We start from the raw sequence: 21,216 nt of genomic DNA on the forward strand, positions 1-21,216 counted from the left end.
AACCGAAGGGGAGTACCAGGAACACGTATACCTTACCCTCGTGTTCGAATTTTAGGAGCTTCTGGCTTTCTTTGTGTATTGGTATGCTATAGTATGCATCCTTGATGTCAAGTTTTGCGATTTCTCCACCAACGTAGATAAAGCTTTTAGAAGCATACCAACTGACGCTGAGTGCATGTTTTGGATGTCCTGCATCTTAAGGTCAGTTGACCTGTGAAAATTAGAAAGTGTTTTCCAAATTTCGGTGTTTGTTTTTTTTGGGAGTAGAAAGTTTGGCCTTTTGTTGCTCGGATATGATGGATACGACTTGGTCTACGATACCTGTCAGTCCACAGGGATAGGAACAGGGTGTTCAGGGTCCTGTAAGGTGAAGTCATGGTCGCCATTTTTGCTGTGCTGGGAGCATGGGATCATTGCTTTCTTGTTGCATTCAAATTGATAGAAACAATGTATTTCTATTGGAATGAGTAAATACAACACATTCAGTATGCGTAGATTATTTATGGAAAATTTTTTGGGGAATGGGTAGAAATGAAGGTGCCTCCTTCGTGCTTCTTCATATGCTCAAAATGCATATCCTGAGCGTCAGGATATGCCCCAATATATAATGCTAATCCTGAGTGTCAACATATATAATAATCATAACGAAGAAGAGTGTAACAACAATAATATGCCTTGTTTTTCACTTGTATATATTATAACTATTTTAGCAAAAGTAGCTAATTCTTGCAAAGAAGAGTGTTACAACAATAATATGCCTTGTTTTTCACTTGTATATATTATAACTATTTTAGCAAAAGTAGCTAATTCTTGCGATGACATTTTGATGATTATTATATACGTTTGAAATTACGCTAGCTAAAATGTAATACTGCAAGACTTCGTCAATACCATTTAGAAAATATAATAAAAACAAGGTAGAATACGCTTGTCGTAACACCCTCCTCCATTATTAATTTGAAATATATAATTTTAATGATGCGGAAGACTTTTTGTCAACTAAAGTATATTCTGTAAAAGGATTTTGTACTAAGATTTTGATTTTCAATTAAGAGTGCTAAAAACATTAAAAGAACTTTTTTTATATAAAAATTAAAAATTTTTCTGTTTGTTCTGTATTTTAAGTAGTAGGAGGAGAATAACTTGCTGTATAAATTTTGAAACAGCACAAGCATATCTTGATTTGTTTCTGCGATAAACTTGTCCTCAGAGGTTGCTTTTTTATTTTGTATTCATGTTTCTGTCCCAGTGTACAAAAAACATAGCAAACCCTAATAACTCCAGCCTCTAATTTACTCAAAATCTCTTTAAAGAATTTTTCCCTGAGCCTCAAACCTCTGAAATTATTTTGTTATTTTTATAAAAGAAACCCATTGGAACAAATAGTCCCTTCTAGGTTTATTATGCATGTGTTAGTTGCCATAGGGTACGTTGTATGTGTGATCAATATAGAGCTATCTTATGAGATTAAAAAAGTCTTTAAAAAAGCCTTTTCTAGTAAAAATTTACTAAAACTTCTTTCTTTTAAAGCAAGGTTTACAGTCAGTAAATTACCCAGTTTCTATCCAGTGCAATCAGGGCTTAATTTTGTAACGAATTAAGAAAGAGCCGGCCGGCTAGGAAGTATCTTAGAGAGGCAGCACCCTGTAAGTTGAAAATTATTTTGAGTAGTACTCCAATAATTAGCAAACGTAGAAATATTCTTTTTAATGTAGTATTATTATTTTGTTCGATAGAACATTACTCTGAATCATTTTAATATTATCTTTTAATATTAGCTAATATTATCTTTGCTTGGGAGGTAACCTTTAAAGAGTAAAATAAGTTTTTTTCCATTATTATCATTTTTAGCTTATTATTACCCTACAGTAACAACGAAAGGGCAACTAAAAATCGTTCACCGTTACCCCTAGGTAAAACTGACTCACAGTTGTGAAGTAAGTTATTTTGAACATTGAAGCCTTTTTACCCTCCTTTACTTGTTTTTAATTTGCTGAAGTTACCATTACAAATTAAGCACAGTACTTTTAGTAGATTTAAAAGTCAATAACCCTTAATTGTCTTAGTTTCTATTTTGTAGATAGCAAATAAAAAATTTTAGTCCAAAAAGCAAAATACAATGTTTTGTGACAGGATCCAAGCTGTAAATTTTGCTGCTCATACTTCAGAGGAAATCAAATCACTTGCTGTTAAGAGGATCACTAACCCAGAAACTTATGATCAATTGCTTCACCCAAATTATTATGGATTGTATGATCCTGCCCTTGGTCCCAATGATAAGGATGATAGATGCGATACATGTGGAATGAACAACTTAAAATGCCCTGGCCATTTTGGGTATATCGAGTTACCATTGCCAGTATACCATCCAATGTTTTTCAAATTAATGTTGCAAGTTCTTCGTGGATCATGTATGAAATGTCACAGGTTGATTTCTAAAATGTCGAGAACACAGCTGTTTGTAAGGTTTGTATTTTAACAGTCAATTCGCTTATTTTTACTTTTTTGCCTGGAGTGGGGTAAAAGGATTAGAAAAAAGCAAAAACAAGGTACAGGATTGCCTATTCTAACTACACATATTGAAGAAAGAACTCTTGCTATTTTTGAACACAATCACACCTAATTATTAATGCATAGGTTATCTTGAAAGGGTATATAAAAGCTAAGTTTCTAATGACACTGCTTGCTTCATGGACTGACCTTCACTGTTTCCTTTTATCCAATGGTAGCAGGAACTTATAGAGTACTGGTCTAGTATTTTTATTACTTTTAGACAAAGTGATTTGCTTGAGAAAGGTTATCTAACAGAAGCTACTAACTTAAAAGACCTGTATGGTGCATATTCGGCTGAAGCTAGTGAAAACAGTGCCACAGATATTAATCTTCATAAAGTAATATGCGAGAAGATTGATGCTTATTATCACAGTGTGATTAACAATGTAGCATCAAGCAAAAGTGAATGCACAAAGAATTTAATTAAATGCTCACAAGATTTAGTTAAAGACTTCATTAAAAACCATCTGGTCAGCAAAACAAAGGAATGTCCACATTGCCAGTCTCTTCTCAGAGATGTCAGGTAACAAAAGTAGTGCTTTTGTATCAGACTTTTAACTACGTTATTCAGGGGACTGGGAGCATTCGTCAATGCCATGCTAAATGCCATGCTAAATGCCATGCTAGGTTAATCCAGCAACAGCAAAAAAAACTGTTGATGTAAAAAAAAACCTGTAAAGGTGAACGCATAAAAAGTATCTATGTACACAAGAATTTCTTTATTTCTTTTTCTTTTGTTTCTTTCACAAACATCAGAATACACATCTACCTTTTTTCACTCTGCGATTGGACAATGAATTAATTATTCAAACATAAAAACATTGTAAAGTTTATTGTGGGAGGTCCATCTACCACATTTCCATGGAGAAATTTGGCAATGGTCATAATTAAATGGCAGATTGATAACTTTAAAAAAGCACTACAAATCCTACTGTTGTATATCAGGATGATCATAATCCTCAAAGTCTCTCCTGCATGGAACACTAGGCAACAGGTAAGACCTGACCTCGGTTTTGCAAGAAGAGGTTCTATTGAGGACTCTATTATTATGTCTCCTGTAACTGTGTCAGTGACATTCTTAAAGCTTGTGTCTCTATCGACCTCTGTAATATACAACTCCAATAAAGAACTATAATGCCTTTAAAATGTATTTATAAATTGCTTAAAGTAAGAAAATAGCTTTGTTCTTTTTACTGTCACAATTATTGTTTTGCTGCCGTAAACCAACTCCACAATGGCGATTTCTAAAAATCATTTGCTGTCTCCAAATTTTCTAGATTCCATACATGTTATATACTTTGTAAAAAGAAAAGGAAAATCTGCCCGCGTCAAAGTAATTGAATATGAGAAATGTCCCTTAAATAGAAGACTATCTTTTCTAAATATACATACTGTCAAATGGTTTGCAAGCAGAGATATTTATTGTTAGATTCTCTTTCTGTTTAGGTCTGAATATAATACAAGAGTGTATTTCAAGTCAGCAAGTCAGAAAGCAGTTCAAAAAGCTGTCACAGCAAAAATGGTGAAAGGATTGAAAAAAACACCTGCCAAAGCCGCCAATTATATGAAACAAGAGGGAGATGACAATAATTTGAACACAAGCACTCACAATATGTCCAATAATCAACAAGGTAATTTGTAGCAAAAGCATTTAGAAATGGACCAATCAAATTAGATGATTCTTCTGTTATAGTCACGAAAATACAATGTTGATATACAGACTGTGGTATTTACTATTTTTATTAACAAAAGTTTGGCATTTCTGACCTAAAAGTGCAATTCTGAAGTGATTTCTGAATTTTATACAAAATAGGTGTTGCAGATAAAAAATGTTTTGTCATTGTGCAACTATATTCTCATAAGAAAACAATTTGAATGAAAGAAGTATTGAATTCAGTCAGTGTGTGGGTGTGACAAATACAACATGCTAAAAGACCTAGGCTAAAACGCATATGCAACTTTTCCTCTCAATTACTACTGAATATTGTGTGTGCTACTTGTTTCTATATTTCAGAATATTACGCATGTGACTAGTGGACAAAACTTACGCAAAAAGAATTGAATAGTATAACAAATATTTAATAATATATATTTTAGAATTCCGATTTAAATAAATCAATTTACTTAATCTACTTTATTTCTTCAGTAATAATTTTTAGCCTATTTCACACTTGCCACCTTTATTTAAATAAGGAAAACTTTAAACTGCGGCTTTTAATTTGTTTTATGTCTCCTTTGTTACCAGACCTCCCAGAGGAACAAATTTGCTTTGTAAAAAATATTTTACTTTTAAATTTAAAGGATTAATAAATGCCAACAATATATTCCTTGTTCCACTTGTAATTGCAATTATGCAGACTGGTTTCATTCATGCTTCATCTGTACTCACCTCTGAACCAGTAAAGGATTGCATGGCTAGGTATCAGCTGTAATCCACAGTTACCAACTACAAAGGTGCACTGTTTATGATATTTTAGTTCATGTGATTTTTATGAGTAGTCCGTGGATTATCTAGGATGTACAGGTTGGCTTTGAATGGTAAAATAGTTCAGAGTGAGAGTACAATGCAAGTGCGAGTAAAATAAACGAGAGTAATCTTTTTAATAACGGGAGTACGCAATAATTAAACTACCCGCGAGTAAATCTTTAAAAAAATATATATCATGTTACTCGCGAGTTATATTAAAGAAAAACATAAGACATTAATTTTAATTCACCATTTAATTTTTTTTGAATAAATTTTTAAGTTCAACTTTTCCGTCTCTTCTTTAAATACTTTGGCTACTTTCGTTATGTGAAATCACTTCCAGCATGTTCTTTCCCAAACACAGAGTCAGAATGATATCTAATTATAGTTATGGTGATCAATTGCCACATGCAGACTTTGCTTTCTGAATATTTTTCAACAAACATTGCTTTATAACTCAGACAACAATCTGTATAATTTTAAAATTATTGTTATGTTTTTGTTTTTGTTGGGATGTTTAAAGATCGAAGCAACAAAATAATGTGAGGGATTTTTTTATAAAAAAAACAGTTTAATGTTTAATGATATATTTTTTAAAAAAATTTAAAAATAAAAAATATTTACATCTAAAAAAATATTTACAAAAAAGTTATTAACTGAAAGAGTTTTATGACTGCAACATGCATGATTTATAATTTTTCTTCGTTCTGTTGCTACGTTGTATAAATTCATCAATTGCACGTTGACAGTCCCTCCATGCACCAGGTGCAGCCATGTTGGTTGAATAAAACTTCCAACAAAAAGCTTTAACAATATCTTGTTTGTAGCCATCAATCATAGGTTTTTTAACTCCTCGACAATTTCTTCCTACAAGCTCCTTGTGGTCAAATAATTTAGCCAACAACAGATAGCTAAAGTTTTGGAAAGATGTCGCCCCTTGTCTCACTTCATTGGCTATAGGCCAGAATTCGGTAAGAATTTCTATAGTAGGATCTGTGTCCACCTTGTATTTTTTTCTATTTAATCTTTCATTTTTTTGAAAATCGTCATCGTCAATAATCGTCCTCTGCATCGCCTTTAGTGGAGACAACCCCTGGACTGAAGGTAATGCTTTGTCACTGTCATCTATAAAGTTTGCGGATAAGGCAATTGCATTCCCTTCCAACGCAGCTATTCGCTTTTCTAGTCTTTCAATGATTTGTCACATAGCAGCATAATCGCACGTGCACTGCTTTGTTTGCTCGGGATAATTCGGAGAAAGTGTTGTTCTAACGGCAGGTGTTGATTGCAGAGGTCTGGCTGGTGAAGGCGGAGAAAAAGGTAGGTCGGGAAGAATAGAAGTGGATAGTGTCGAAGTAGGTGGCGAAAATGATGGCAGTGGTTTTCCAGGTGAAACCAATAACTTTAGAGAGGAGAATGTGATTTCAACTTCATCGTTTTGCGTCTTCGGCGGTGTTTTCCACTTTATCCTTTGGCGGTTCTTGGGCGGTGTTTTCTACTTTACCATTTTGTGCCTTCCGAGGTTCTAGTAAAACATCACTAAGATCAACTTGGTAATTTAGTTGTGGGACTTCGTAATTTATTTCTACTAATAAAGGTTGTCTTTTATCAAAAGCTGCACTCTAAAAAGAAGTTTATAATACATAAATTAGATAAAGAATAAAATTTCTGTGCTGATTCTTACGACAAATTTTTTATAAACTAACATCCTTTTTGACGAACTTCTTCTGAGGTTTCACTAATGTTTCGCCTGTTGTCCGTTTTTTATTGTTTTTAATGTTTTTTATTTTTTATTTTTTTTTTCTCCAACCTCTTTGATGATAAATGTTTTGTCGTTGTTCAACCAATCTCTTTCAAACTGTGTGCAATTTGACCATTCATCTAAAAAGAAAGAAAAAAATCATTATTACTAACAGTAAAAATTTAACTTAGCCTCTGTTTTTCTTTAGGTCGTTTACAAAACTATACTTACTGTTTAGAAATAAAATTGTAGCTTTGTGATTTTGTACATTCTTTCCGCTACCCCATCGCACAAATACATTGTCGTCAACGCACAGTAACTTTTCTTCCCTATTTACAATATCTTTAATTTTGACAGAACCAATACATTTATCTTCATTGAAGAAGACGCATGCATATTTGTATGTTTTAACTCTTGTTTGACTGAAAAATGATGATGCCATAGTGAACTCAGATAAATGAAGACACTTAAAATGAATTCCTAAAAAAGCAAACTCTTTTATAGCTAGTTTTCAGCTTTTTTCATTTCTTACTCTCATTGTACTCGGGAGTGCAATAACAGAGTCATTAAATAAGAAATTTGATTTTCAGCTTTTTTATTTCTTACTCTAACTATACTCGGGAGTACAAAAACAAAGGTTATTAAATGATAAATAAAATGTTCGGGTTTTTTCATTTCTTACTCTCATTGTACTCGGGAGTGCAAAAACAGAGTCATTAAATAAGAAATTCGATTTTCGGCTTTTTTATCCCTTACTCTAACTATATTCGGGAGTACAAAATCAAAGGTTATTAAATGATAAATAAAATGTTCGGGTTTTTTCATTTCTTACTCTCATTGTACTCAGGAGGGCAAAAACAGAGTCATTAAATAAGAAATTCGATTTTCGGCTTTTTTATCCCTTACTCTAACTATACTCCTGAGTACAAAAACAAAGGTTATTAAATGATAAATAAAATGTTCGGGTTTTTTCATTTCTTACTCTCATTGTACTCGGGAGTGCAAAAACAGAGTCATTAAATAAGAAATTCGATTTTCGGCTTTTTTATCCCTTACTCTAACTATACTCCTGAGTACAAAAACAAAGGTTATTAAATGATAAATAAAATGTTCGGGTTTTTTCATTTCTTACTCTCATTGTACTCGGGAGTGCAAAAACAGAGTCATTAAATAAGAAATTCGATTTTCGGCTTTTTTATCCCTTACTCTAACTATATTCGGGAGTACAAAAACAAGGGTTATTAAATGATGAATGAGATTTTCGGCTCTTTTATTTCTTAATCTAACTGTACTCGGGAGTGAAAAAACAGAAGTGATTAATAGGGAATTTGATTTTCGTTTTTTTTTTTCTTATCAACAAACCAAAAAGAAGGAGCACTTGAAGTGGGGAAACAATTACCTGATCATGTTCGTCAAAGAATTATCAATTTAAAAAATGAAAACCTTGGTGTCACCGAAATTAAGAGAAGACTTAAAACGTCATAATTCAAACTCGACCAAGCCTTTTTAAAAATGTAAAGGGATCAATATACGGAGGTGTTTTTATGCATGTTTAACACACATTATTTCAGAAAAAAGAGGATTTCAATTGAAAAGTATTATGGTATCCGTTTTTTTTCTTCTATGACTACTGATTATGAAAATAATTTTTGACCAAACTTCCCCTTTAATGACTTCACTCACTTATGTGTAGGTCGAAATCTCTGGGTGTGAACATTGTTGGAACTTGTACTACATTTGTTCCACATGCCAAACCAGCAACCCCTTGTGTGATGTACAGGGCAAAGGAATTTTTTTCTTTCATTATTTTTTCGTTTCGCTTGCGCATAATTATCGATGCTTGAGGCATGCAATTTGTCACGCAGGTTCTTTTTTCTTATTAATATTAATGAATTCAAACATCCCCACTTGCCACTGTATTTTTATTCACAAAGTATTTTTGCATTTTATATTTTTTAAATCCATTAAATACATATCTGAACTATAAAAAAGTATTTTCTATACCACTAAACCAACCAAGGTGGACAATTTTTATTAGTTTTTGCAACTTTAACACTTTAACACGTACTTTAACACAACTGCATACCCTAAAACACAATCCTGAAAAAAAATTTTTGCGTCAAGTGCTAATCTAATCTATTAACATCTTTGCAATTACATTGAGCATATGGAAATAATTTGTATGGCAGGTATCATTTCTAGGTTTTATTGATATGTATTTCACAACCTAGTGCCCAGGACTTAATTAATAATATTGCTGTTAAAAATATTGAAAACTGTTAAAATTAAATTTGTTTTTTCTTTTTTTATCTTTGCTACATTCAAGCAACAGGTGGCCACTGAAATTTTTAAAAAAATGCAACAAGACGTATGGTATACGTAAACAACCTCGTAAGATAAATTTACAAAAAGCTGTCTATCAGATTGTGATTTCTGTCACGAAGTTGAACACAACATATATTCCTATTTGAATAGGCAATAGTATTTGTTATGCACTATGCAGTTATTTTTTAAAATGAAGAACATATCATTTGTCAGTTGTTATATCTCATTCAACTTTTGCTGTAAACCCAGTACAAACCGCGCTTTCTGAGAAGACTCTGAAAAGAGGCAGGGATGATAACAGTATAGCAGTCTCTGAGTAAAAAGACGCTTAATGCACATGCTCCACGTTGTCATGATTTGAAAGTGAAGCCCAGAAGAGGAATGCAGAAAGTTGATGACGGAGACAGTACCTGATAATAATGGTGATGAGATATTATAAGGTACTAGTCGTTAGCCCGTAGAAAAATCCACGAGTTCGCCCGTCCTTTTTTATACCGCATTGCGTGCGTCTCGCTACCTGCGCAGCTAAGCTACCATTTTGCGTCACAGACAGATGGACGGACGGACAGACGTATACAGGTATTATAATATAAATACAACTCATTTACTTTGACTTAAAATTGAGTTGCTAACATTGGGACCCTTATTGTAAAGTATCAAGTAAGCCATATTCATGATCATTTTCTTTTCGTCTGCCTTCCTAATTGTGCACCAACTTAGTTTTGCAGCGAATACTTTGTAGTCAGTTGCCCATATCCTCCCCAGCATCTTTACGTTTTCGCCCCTAACTACCACAAACAAAAGAGAAGAAGCTTTGAAAACGAGATTGCGCAGTTGCAAAAAAAATATTTGAACTCGGCTCATATACTTTAGAGGGATAAAACTTTGAGGGGCTCGAATTTCATGAATCGGCTCATCTATCCACGAAATTTAAGCATTTCATGGAGATTTAATTTGGCGGATTGAAGAGTTACACATTTTCATGGATTTCGCAGATAAATCCAGCTGAAAAAACTTGTTATCCATTCATGTACTTTGTCCTTTATTTACAAATGAGCACCACTTCTTTTCAATATCATTTGTTTCATTCTTCTACATGCAGGATACGATTAAATACAATACCAAATAAAAAAAATTCATATTGAATTTTTAATAAATAAAATTATATATTTTTAGGTACAATCAAAAGTTATATAACATTATATAGTTTAAAAAACGCTCAAATACTTAGCAAAAAAGAGAGACTTATATAGTTACTAAAAAAAAGACTAAACGTAAAAAATTATAAATACTGGATAAGGCATTCTACCCTTGAGACAACCTAATTATACCCAGAATGTACAATGCAATAGGTTCTGGGATTATATCAATCAGGCAAAGTTACAATTGCACAACTCAATACTCTGAAAGCTTTGTATGGGAAAAAATAATTATTGAGAAAAAATAATTATTTAAGGAACAAACTCCAATAAAACCTCAAAAGAAACCTCTGAAGAAATTTTAACAACATCCTCCCTCCCTACTTTTTTTGCCTTGTAAATATTTTAAAATAATACAAGAATGTGTCTGAATACAGACACGTTCTCTCATATACATGTGAATACATCCACCTGTCTGTGGAAGTGTTTATTTTCCTTTGAAAAAACCTCTAATCCCCAATATCTCTGCAACTGTTTGTCAAAAATACGATGAACACAACAGGTATACAAATTTCTAAAAAACAATTTTTGAGTTTTGACGGGTCTTTGGTGACATCAGCAAAAAATGTTAACCCTTATAGTGCATTAACCATTTATCAAAAGTACATGATCATAAACATTTTATTGATCAGCGTTTTAAGCTCTACACAATAGAGGCAACGTGAAAACGAGATTCTAGATTTTTTTTGTGGATGGGTTGCTGACGTCATCAAAATTCAAATGACGCTTCTTTTTCATTTTTATCCTGCCTCAGTTGATTTTTCCATGGCTTCATCGACTAGTTGAATAAATAAAAAACATTTCTCAGGCTCAAAATGAGGGTATCTAAGGATATAGGTCTTTAGTGGATGGGTTGCTGACATCATCAAAATTCAAATGACGCTTCTTTTTCATTTTTATCCTGCCTCAGTTGATTTTTCCATAGCTTTATCGACTAGTTGAATAAATAAATAAACATTTCTCAGGCTCAAAATGAGGGTATCTAAGGTTTTAGGTCTTTAAAATATAGTATGCTTGAAGCACATCCTGACTGCATGACTGTTGAAGCTGTGTTAGTTTGTTTTTCATTTCTTAAAAATTTAACTTACCAGCATCATAATCTGAAAAATGAATTGTGTGGACAATACTATCAAAGTTAAAAGACTAAGTAAAGACTTTTTAATATGTACATGGCCAGATAAATGACTGGCAGCTTATACAATAAATTTTTTAGTTACTCAGTACACGCATTAAATCAGCATTTTGTTCAAAAGCATTAATATTAAAATGTCCCATTATGATACCAATATCATCATACAAAAGTTGTGTAAGACTATCAAGAAAAGATGGAAGCCACATAGGCATGTCCAAATTGAATCAAAATTGGCACAGTTATAGTACGTCACAAAAGGAACAAAATGGCAACAATAAATTTTTGTTTATGTCAGCAACTTTTTAGTTCTAGAGCGGATTGTGTTCCAATATATTTTCCAGTTTTTACATAGTTTGCAAAAAAAATTGCCAGAAAATCTCGGTTTTTTCTGATTTTCGGGTAAAATCCAAAAAAATCGGGAAATCAGATTAATCACGTGCTGAAAACATACAAAAAGATTTTATGTGATAAAAAAAGTTGGGTTGTAGGTTTCAAGTTTAAAGGCTAATCCAAACAATAATCACAGGAGAAGGTTTATTGGTCTTCAAAATAATATCCACAGTTATTTTTTGAATAGGTACTAAACCAAGTCTTTAACTTACATTATTCCTGTTACAAGCATCAATTCCAGCCTTATTGTGATCAAACAAACAGAAGGATTTGAAACAATTTTTTTAACAGTGCCAACCTGACCATTTATTACGTCTATCTTCAATTTCTACATTGGATATCAACACCACCTTTGCATCTACCTTCATTTGTAATACTGCTGTAAAGCTACCAGTCTCGCTTTGGCTTTTATTCAAAACAGTATTGATTTAGGCACAAGAAACATTTAAGGTGACGGTATACTTTTTGAGCATGGTTTTTTAAATCGCGATTTTTTCAACGATAGTTAATCAAAGTTTATTCATTCATACATCACCAAAAAGCATTTTTAAACACCTATCGAATGGTATAAAAATAAATTAAAACTTTTTAACTCGTGAAAAGTACAGAGAAATTTTTAAAACACACCCTGCCTTCAAAAAAGTGACTTCATTTACAAAACTACTTCGTTTCCAAATCTCATTCGATGTTCTTTAGAATTGTGATAGATGTATGTAAAAATGATTTTTAATTATTTTCCACAAAGTCCCTGTTTTAAATTTATTTTACTTTTTCTAAAAAAGCCATTTTTTAACTTAAACTTTTGTCTTTAGGATTCAATATCTAGAGAATCGTTTATTTTTTGAAAATAAAAAAAAAAATCGCTTTTAGATAAACACGTTGGCTTCAGCACAGTAGCACTCTTCCTTGTAGATCTTCTGTAGTTTTGTAAAAGAGATACAACCATATATTTCTAAAGACGTTGATGTATATGAAGCAGAAGTTTGATTGAGACCATTGGCACTTCATCTATGCTAATTAACAGAAGTTCTGAAAGTTTATTTGTCAACATAGACCATTTCTGTTCACTTAATCTTGGTACAGTTTTACCAAATACATGTATTGGTATATTTAATCTTGAGTGAATCGTATTCTCATATATATTAATAGCAGCAATGCCGGTTGGTGCTAACAGTAAAACACAAGGTTTTTCAGGATAATTTCCATGGTAACTGATAGTTTTGGTCACTGATTGATAAACAGTGTTAATTAAACTTGATTTTCCACAACCACCTTTGCCTGTTACAAAAATTTGGAGCGTTTCATTTCTACGTTGAACAACTGTGTTACGGTTTTTAACTAAATTTTTAGGCCATTGATTTATGACATTAAAAATCAGATGACTGTATCAAACTATTCATTAATAAAGAAGGTGCTAATAATTATTTTTTCATCTCATTCATCTGATTTGAGTTAACATCATCATCATCATCAACATTATCCGGAACATCCTCAATATTTCTGTGACAATCAACGTTTTACCTTCATTTTCCTGTTGGGCAAAAGCATCCAGGTTTTGGACTAAATCACTACAGAGATTATTCAAAGATGTTTCCACTAACTCACAATATGACTGTATAACTTGTTTGTTTCTGTCAGGTTCATGCAGTTTTTCCATTTAACTATCATACTCTTTTCCTCTTAGTTCACATTCACTTCTAAATGGATAATACATGAATAAATGATGATGTGCAAACCCTTCTGGGTGTTTTCTATTATTGGACAATGCATTCTCAGAACAGCTTTCACTTTTCTGCATGTCAAAGTTTCCTTCACAGATGACAGAAGTGCAACAGTCCTTGGTAACATAGAAAATGAGTAAGGCACCTCCATTATTTCATCAACTAAATCTTGGGTTGAGTATCATTTTTGCATCATTGGGCTTTCATGTAACATAGTAATTATAGCTAACAACTGTGTATAACTAAGTGTATCAATAATTTGGTATTTTTCACCTTTGGAATTTTTATCAGGGCGATCTTAGTATCTGTGGATCATATTACGGTTGCTATCTTCAGGCAATTCTTTAATTTCATCTTCAGAAAGAAAAAAAATTATATTGATGCTGTGGCATATTACTATTAGCAAATGTAACACCCAGCATGTTTTTCTCAACCAAAGTTAAGGCTTAATATGTTAATCTGATATATCTTTAATATATCTTAAATCAATATCAATATCTTTAATAAGTTCAAATTTACTTTTTTTTAAATCTTTGGCCTCTCCTGATGCATGTGTCTATTTTTTCTTCAGATTTAGAAAAATAGGCACGCATATAAGTCACAACCTTATAAAGGTTGAAAACAGGCTGGATGTTCAAATTAGCTGCCCAAGCCATCAAACCTTCAATAATTTTTTTTTTGACAAAACATAAATTTAGTGGCAGTTTCAAATGCAGCTGAAAGTCATTATCAGAAGGTATAGCTAGTGCACCATGATATATCATCAGACAGATTAAGTTTTGCTAAAATAGTAGGTATATCATTTTAATTGGCAAAAGCCTTTCTTTAGAGGGTCTAAAAATTAACAACTTTTTTTGTGTTCGAGAATTTCAGATTTGCAATATTATCAATGTCAATGGGTAAAGGTTCAGCAACAATAGTTTTTTGCTGTGAAAAACTTTCTAAAGGAATAGCTACACAGAATGTGTTTGTACTTTCAACATGATTTTCAGTGTGCATGTATTTAAAATCTTTTTACAAGATGATGCAATTTAGTATTTTCCTCCATAGAAGGAATATCTGCCTTGATGATGGCATCTACAAAGTCAATATAATCCCTTTAAACAATTTTGGGGCACCAACAACCCGTACAAATGATTGTATATAAGGGCTGACTCTGAACTGAAACTCGACCCTCATGGCATAATATTTCACTTTTACTAAAGGACCATTTATAATGATTTCTTTGAAAAACACACGATATTGGAAGTTTTTGTCATAAACACTGGGTCCATATTCAAGATATTGCATTATTTAGATAGGATAAATTTTTTAAGGCATCAAAGGTGTTATTAAGGAAAAAAGCTTTTATGAAGGACTACATGTGGTATATTGGACACTAACACGGTATCTTGTGAACCAGCTTGCATTTCATTAGTGGGTTTTGGTTATCTTCTAATCCTTCATCAATAGTTCCATTTCTATTGTTTGTTTAGATCAGTTGATATATTATTAAGTAAAATAATCACACTACTATACAAGAGATTATTTGACTAATGCTGCTTGACTCTGGCCTGACTACTTGAAAATATGCATGGTCACAATAACATTTTTCGTTTTAATTTACCAGTTATTATACTATTACTGTCAGCCCCTCTAGGCAACACTTTGGCAGTATCACTAACATTTATTGGGACATTGCGCACAACCCCTTTAATCGTTGGCATTTGAGCTTTCGGCATAATAATAACTTTTATCTAAAGCATTTTGTTTCGTAATGAGTATTCTCTCCAATTTATTGAGTGATGACAACTGTGTAGATTGTATATCAATTATCAATTTATTCCTCCCTTTAAAAGTTTTTATAGCATGTTTTACAGACATAGTAATTTGCATCATAACTCTCTACTGGAATAGAGTAGGATTCTATACATCAATTGAATAACATTTTGCATCATACAAAACCACAGAATTTCTCTAATGCAGTCTTTCAAAGCATACACATTATAAAATGGTTCATCAGATATTTTGCTTTTATGTTCATATTTTCCTGTGGTTTTGAGTTTGTCTCTGTAGACTGCATTGGCAATACACTTTAATTGTTTCAATTGCTTCATGCAGTACTGCTGTTTTTATTTTTGTTTCATTTACAATTTTGGAAGCAGTGCACTTTTTTTATTTCATCGTATTTTGCTGTCTTTTTATTTTTTCCTGGTATGCAGCATTAGCAATACACTTCGACTTTATTTTATCTTGTTTTAATATGTCTTTAATTTTTTCACGATGCATAACCTGGAATAAGGAAGAAAATTTGAGTAAAACACAAAAATCTGTACCATCATCTGATATGTGGATATAAAAAATAATGTTTTTTGGTTCATACCACACCTACTGTGAATCCACATCCAATGATCAAGATTCCATCACCCACATCATTATCAGATCCAAATAATGGAGTTAAAAACCGTCCATTGCAATTATTAAGAAAACCTGTTTCATTATGTAACATTTGTATATTAAAGTCATTGTCATCAAAATTCAGAAGAGTCGGAAGATTAGAAATAGAAAGTGATCCCACAACATTTTGTTCACAATAAATTTCATCACCTTTTTTAGTATAGAATCTAAATCAGGTGAGGTCCACAAAGCAACACACCTATATTATGTCACCTTGATGGCAAGATGCTTTGACAGATTTCAAAATATTATATGTTCCAGGGCCAGGTTTACTCTCAATATCTCTTCTTGAAAGAGTACAAGTAGTTGGACAGTTGCTATATTCAAATTACATGATGAAATCATAAGGAGTATCGCTATTCCTAAAAGACGTATAGCATGCATTGAATTATGATGTTCATTGATCATTGATGTTTCAAATATCTTGTTACTTTCACTGCAAGGTTTTCCACAGGATGTACTATAAAAAAACACCAATGTTAGCATCATTTCAAATTTTAAACTCAACATTATGGTTTTTCTTTAATCTGTGGACGCACAAACACTTCAAGTTGTGTTCCTGAATTAACCAAAAACAGTTAAAAATAAGCCAAATAATAAAGTATAGCAAATATCACAAAAGTATACTACGTTGTTTGAACTCTTTCGAACTATAAAATCAGAGGTACCTAGCTAAAAACTAATATATAGAACCTTCTCAGTTTAAAGTGTTATACTGTACTAATGATAGATTTTAAAGTATTTGTATTTCTAGTAGATGTTGATAATAATAGTGTAATTTATGAAATATTTCAGTAGACCCCAAAGAAAGGAAGGGGTATAAGAGAGCCACTCTGTGAAAAAAATTTGTGAAAGCTAATTGGCCTGTTAGTTAGGCAAGAAGGAAGATATTTAAAAAAGATGTACTTATTGCTTATACATTTTTCAATTTTATTGGAAATTTCTGCATTCAAATTGTTTAATTATACAAAATTATACACTAATCATCACTATAATTATTACACGCTTAAGCTCCTCCTTTATGTTGATATACGAATTAACTTGAGCATGCCTCCCGTGTTTTGAGAGGCCTGCACAAGTTTTTTTCCATTCACCTAATATTTCTTGAATAAAATTTTCTCTGTATTTGGTACATACCGTAATAGTTCAGTCTTGATAAACTATGGTGAAAATACTTTTACTTTTACCAGTTAAATAATGTTATTAAACACTTATCTTTTTTAAAAAATAAAATTTAAAACAGAAAAAAACAGAAAAAGTAAAAATATAGTGAGTTACTAAGATGGGAATCGAACACATGACTACTCCCGTTCGGTGCTCAGAGATGTAAAAATCTCCATTTGCGTGGAAAACTGACAGACTTCTACATCTTCTTTTTAAAACAAGCTCACAAGCTAGTATTTTATAAGGCACACGAAAATATGTTCTTCCCAGTACTGCCACTCATTCTATTATACACACCTTTATTAACTGATAGCTACTTTCAACCGGTTTATACGGGAATCTGTAGTGCTGATTAGCTACATTTGTTGTATAAAGCCTTAACAACAGGCTTTATACAGCACAGCATAACTTTTAACCTCATAGCAACCATAGTGGTAGCTATAAATGTTAACACATAACATTGCTACATACATGTAGACTCAAATATCAAGTTGCAGTAAATCCAAAATCTCTAATCACGCTGCCAGAAAAACAGCCATTTTAACTCTTATTAACAAAGACGTCCATCCAATTCACGTTTCTCAATTAAGTGGTAACATTAAAAGTTTAAAATAATATCACACAGCTTTAAGTAATCAGATAATATTTCTTGGCATAGATAAAAAAATTTAAAACATAAGAATAGAATCTTCCATACATCGTTTTTACAAATGATCTGTAACAATTATTATTTAGTTTATTTTTATGCCAAGAAAACTTACATATACATAATAAGAACAGAGATTACTTTAGGTTTAGCATTAACAGAGCCCCATTTAGATCTAAAAATTAATTTAGATCAAGTTATTATTAAGATTATGTCTTTCTTTTTTTATTTAATTTTAATTATTTTTGTTAGAATAATATTGTGAGCTCTTTAAATTAAAAGAATCTGCAAATTTATATAAATATACATGTTTTTAACTAAGCCAAAGTTTTTGTGTGAGTCCCAATGGACTCACACAAAAATGTATAATTTGCGAGTGATTTTCAAACATAATTGATGTGGAAACCTAAATTATCTGATTTACCTTTTCAATTTGGCAAAACCTAGTCAATATATTTTTTCAATTAAAATGTAGAATCTTCTGATATTTTGGATGATGAAGAAAATGATGATGAAGAACCTGAAGAGACTGAAGATGCATTAAAAAAAAAATTGTCAGACCAGGAGTATATTACACCTGATGAAGTCAAAAAGCACATGATTCAGCTATGGAATACAGATAGCAAGGCTTTAAAAGCACTTTTTGGATCTTATAATGGCCCAGAACGTAAAAGAAAAGTCACCACACCAGAAATATTTTTTCTTGATGTTGTTGCTGTTCCTCCATCTAGATTTCGACCAGTAAGTAAACAAAGAAAACTTTTGTAACCTACATTTTTTAGTAATCATCATTGTTGATCCCAATGACGTCATTATGTTAATTTCCTTACCTCAAACATCTTTAAATGCAATATTCTAAATATGCCCAAGTTTAATGACAAGTCTACTGAAGCTTCATTTGCATACACTTTTTCTTTTATCTACCCAGTCCTTATTTTGGTTTATGAGCTTTGCCTGATTTTAAAAACTTATATAATAAATTTCTTTCAGCAATCCGTTATGGGAGAAAAGCGTTTCGAAAACCCTCAAACAGCAAATTTATGTAAAGTACTATGGCATTGTAAACTTATTGAAGAATTACTTAAACAGATTAACGTGCCCCACGATGAAAGTTCGCATGTTCCTCTTGTTTTATCAACAACACAAGGTTATCAGAGAAAGGGTCTTGGTTCTGTATCCATTCCTGGCAAAACCTACAAAGAACAACTTCAAAATGCTTGGGCGGAACTTCAAACAGATGTAAACATGTTTATGGATAATACTTTAAGTAAGTTGGCAAAGGATGCATTGCCTGGAGTCAGACAGGTTTGTTGTTTATAGAATTGTACATAGAACTCTACCATGAATCAAATTAATGCATTCGTGCTGTTGCTAAATCTTCAGTTGCAAATCTCTGTACTTACCCAATTATATACATCCTCTTTAAATCACTAAAACGTCCCAATCTTCTGTTGGACTTAGACCACGTTTACACGCAAGCGGAATGAAAAACATTTATTTTGCTAACTTTGCGTATGATAATTGGCAGTGATATTTTTTAATTTGTGAGTAGAAAGGTCAACCGAAAAATGTAGAACAATGGCGTCTGAAAGAAGAAGTGTAATATTGTTGATCACAATTGTGCCAACAAGTTTAAGTATAGCATCTCTTCTGTTACAGTTTAAAATGGCATGCATTTTTAAAACACTTTCTTGTATAAAAACATAAGAACCATAACTAATGGTCGAATAATAATTGAACTCCTATAAATTTAGAATGACATTTCGTTTTATTAAAATAAAGACGAAGAGAAGATATATAAATTAACGAAAAAGTTACAACCAACCTTTTCATATTTTTTATCCAAATGCTTTCTTTACTTCTTTGCGTCAGTCGTCATGAAAAGAAAGATCGAATTGATTTTATAGCTCTTATATTTAAAATTATGTTCAAAAAGTGTGAAAAAGTGTACCATTCAGCATTCTCATCCTGGGATGAAAGGAATTTTTATGTTTACATGTATTTTTTTGTTAATCTCATCCCGGGATGAGATTTCGATGAATTCATCCCGGGATGAAATTTCACCTTAAACGTGTAAATGTTGTGAGGACTTTCAGTAGACACAGGGATAAACTCCTCCCGGGACAAAACTTATCCAGGGATGAGATTTCACGTGTAAATGGCCGCTTTGTAATATCTCCAAAGCTTAAATCTTATAAACCCACCTAAAGCTAGTGTCACACATCCAATGAACCTCCAATTATTTTCTTATTGTCTGACTCCGAATTCCCTTTTTCTGCCCATGTCAACACCACTCTCTTAACGCATGCAATTTATTAATATAGTCCAGTGATTAAGGCTCTGAATAAAGGGATTTATTCTATATATTTTATAAATATTCTAAAAATTCTAATGCATTTTTTAAAAATTTAAACTAATGCTTACTAGGGTTTGTATTATGGCTTCACACTTTGTGCAGTAAATTAACGATGAACAATTTTTTTTGCCTCCATTTCGTTGTTAGGGTAACGATAGGGTAACAGTTATTGAATTATACTGATAACAAGAAAAAAAAACTTATTTTACTCTTACGAATGCAAACAAATATGTCTTCTTACAATTTGAAATTTGCATAATAGAAGTTGTGCAAATGTTTCATCACTGCATGACCACTAAGTTTCTGTTCACTTTCTTTTCTACTGCTAATATCGGTCATTATGCACGCTAGCATGCAGTATCTTTTCCATTGATAGAAGCTTAAAGAGCTGGGAACAAGTTTAAATGTTTTAAGAAACTCCAATTTCCAGACAAGGTCACTATGACCTGTTTCACACTATTGATATTGTTAATGCACGTAAAATTATCTTAATTACTATTATTAACAAACATGGCAGCATGAAATTGGTGCAAAAGTGAAATATAAAAAAGACTGTTAAAAGCGAAATATAAATACACTTGGCTAATTAAAATGCATTCATGTTGGGGTAATGAGGAAGCAAGGGAACAATCATTACCTTCACGTTTTGTAGCCTGATGCATTGTCCAAGGCTTGTACAAGAACTTGAGCAGAATAATGCCTTTTTTAAATGTTTAAAAAAGGCATTTGTGGCAAATAAACAATAGAAATGATAACAGTTACAGTAAATATTTCTGTCTGAAAAAAAAAGTTTTTTGTTAGGAATTTTTTTGAGAACATAGAAAGATTCAAAGCATGTTGTTATATTTTTTTACTTTATTTTTTATTTATTTTTTTATTTATTGTAGCTGCTTGAAAAGAAGGAAGGTTTGTTCCGCAAGCACATGATGGGAAAACGTGTAAACTATGCATGTCGTTCAGTGATTTCACCAGATCCATATATTGACACAGATGAGATTGGTATTCCTTTAGTAAGTAGCTCTTAGGCTTGCAGTTTATTTCTTTTAAAAATGTAGTCCTAATTCTTAAATCAGTTGATAACCTGTA

The 21,216-nt window shown here is 32.0% G+C and overlaps 2 protein-coding genes across 2 annotated transcripts in view; one reads left to right on the forward strand and one right to left on the reverse strand.

The window, feature by feature from the left end:
* Nucleotides 1–2,060: 2,060 nt before the first annotated feature.
* LOC130645078 (DNA-directed RNA polymerase I subunit RPA1-like) overlaps nucleotides 2,061–21,216 on the forward strand; it is a 42,429-nt gene continuing 23,273 nt past the window's right edge. Inside the window, exons 1-6 of the mRNA XM_057450937.1 lie at nucleotides 2,061–2,466; nucleotides 2,774–3,076; nucleotides 4,000–4,184; nucleotides 18,250–18,515; nucleotides 18,765–19,079; nucleotides 21,018–21,140. Of these exons, the coding sequence (XP_057306920.1) occupies nucleotides 2,120–2,466; nucleotides 2,774–3,076; nucleotides 4,000–4,184; nucleotides 18,250–18,515; nucleotides 18,765–19,079; nucleotides 21,018–21,140 (1,539 nt within the window). The 5' untranslated portion in view covers nucleotides 2,061–2,119. The remainder of the gene's footprint in view (nucleotides 2,467–2,773; nucleotides 3,077–3,999; nucleotides 4,185–18,249; nucleotides 18,516–18,764; nucleotides 19,080–21,017; nucleotides 21,141–21,216) is intronic.
* Nucleotides 6,804–7,203, reverse strand: LOC130645079 (uncharacterized). Its single transcript, XM_057450938.1, has 2 exons — nucleotides 6,993–7,203; nucleotides 6,804–6,901 (listed from the first exon to the last, which is right to left on the reverse strand). The coding sequence occupies exons 1-2, from the start codon at nucleotides 7,201–7,203 to the stop codon at nucleotides 6,804–6,806; spliced, it is 309 nt and encodes a 102-aa protein (XP_057306921.1).

The sequence above is a fragment of the Hydractinia symbiolongicarpus genome, chromosome 5, assembly GCF_029227915.1.
Source record: "Hydractinia symbiolongicarpus strain clone_291-10 chromosome 5, HSymV2.1, whole genome shotgun sequence".
NCBI classification, from domain to species: Eukaryota; Metazoa; Cnidaria; class Hydrozoa; order Anthoathecata; family Hydractiniidae; genus Hydractinia; species Hydractinia symbiolongicarpus.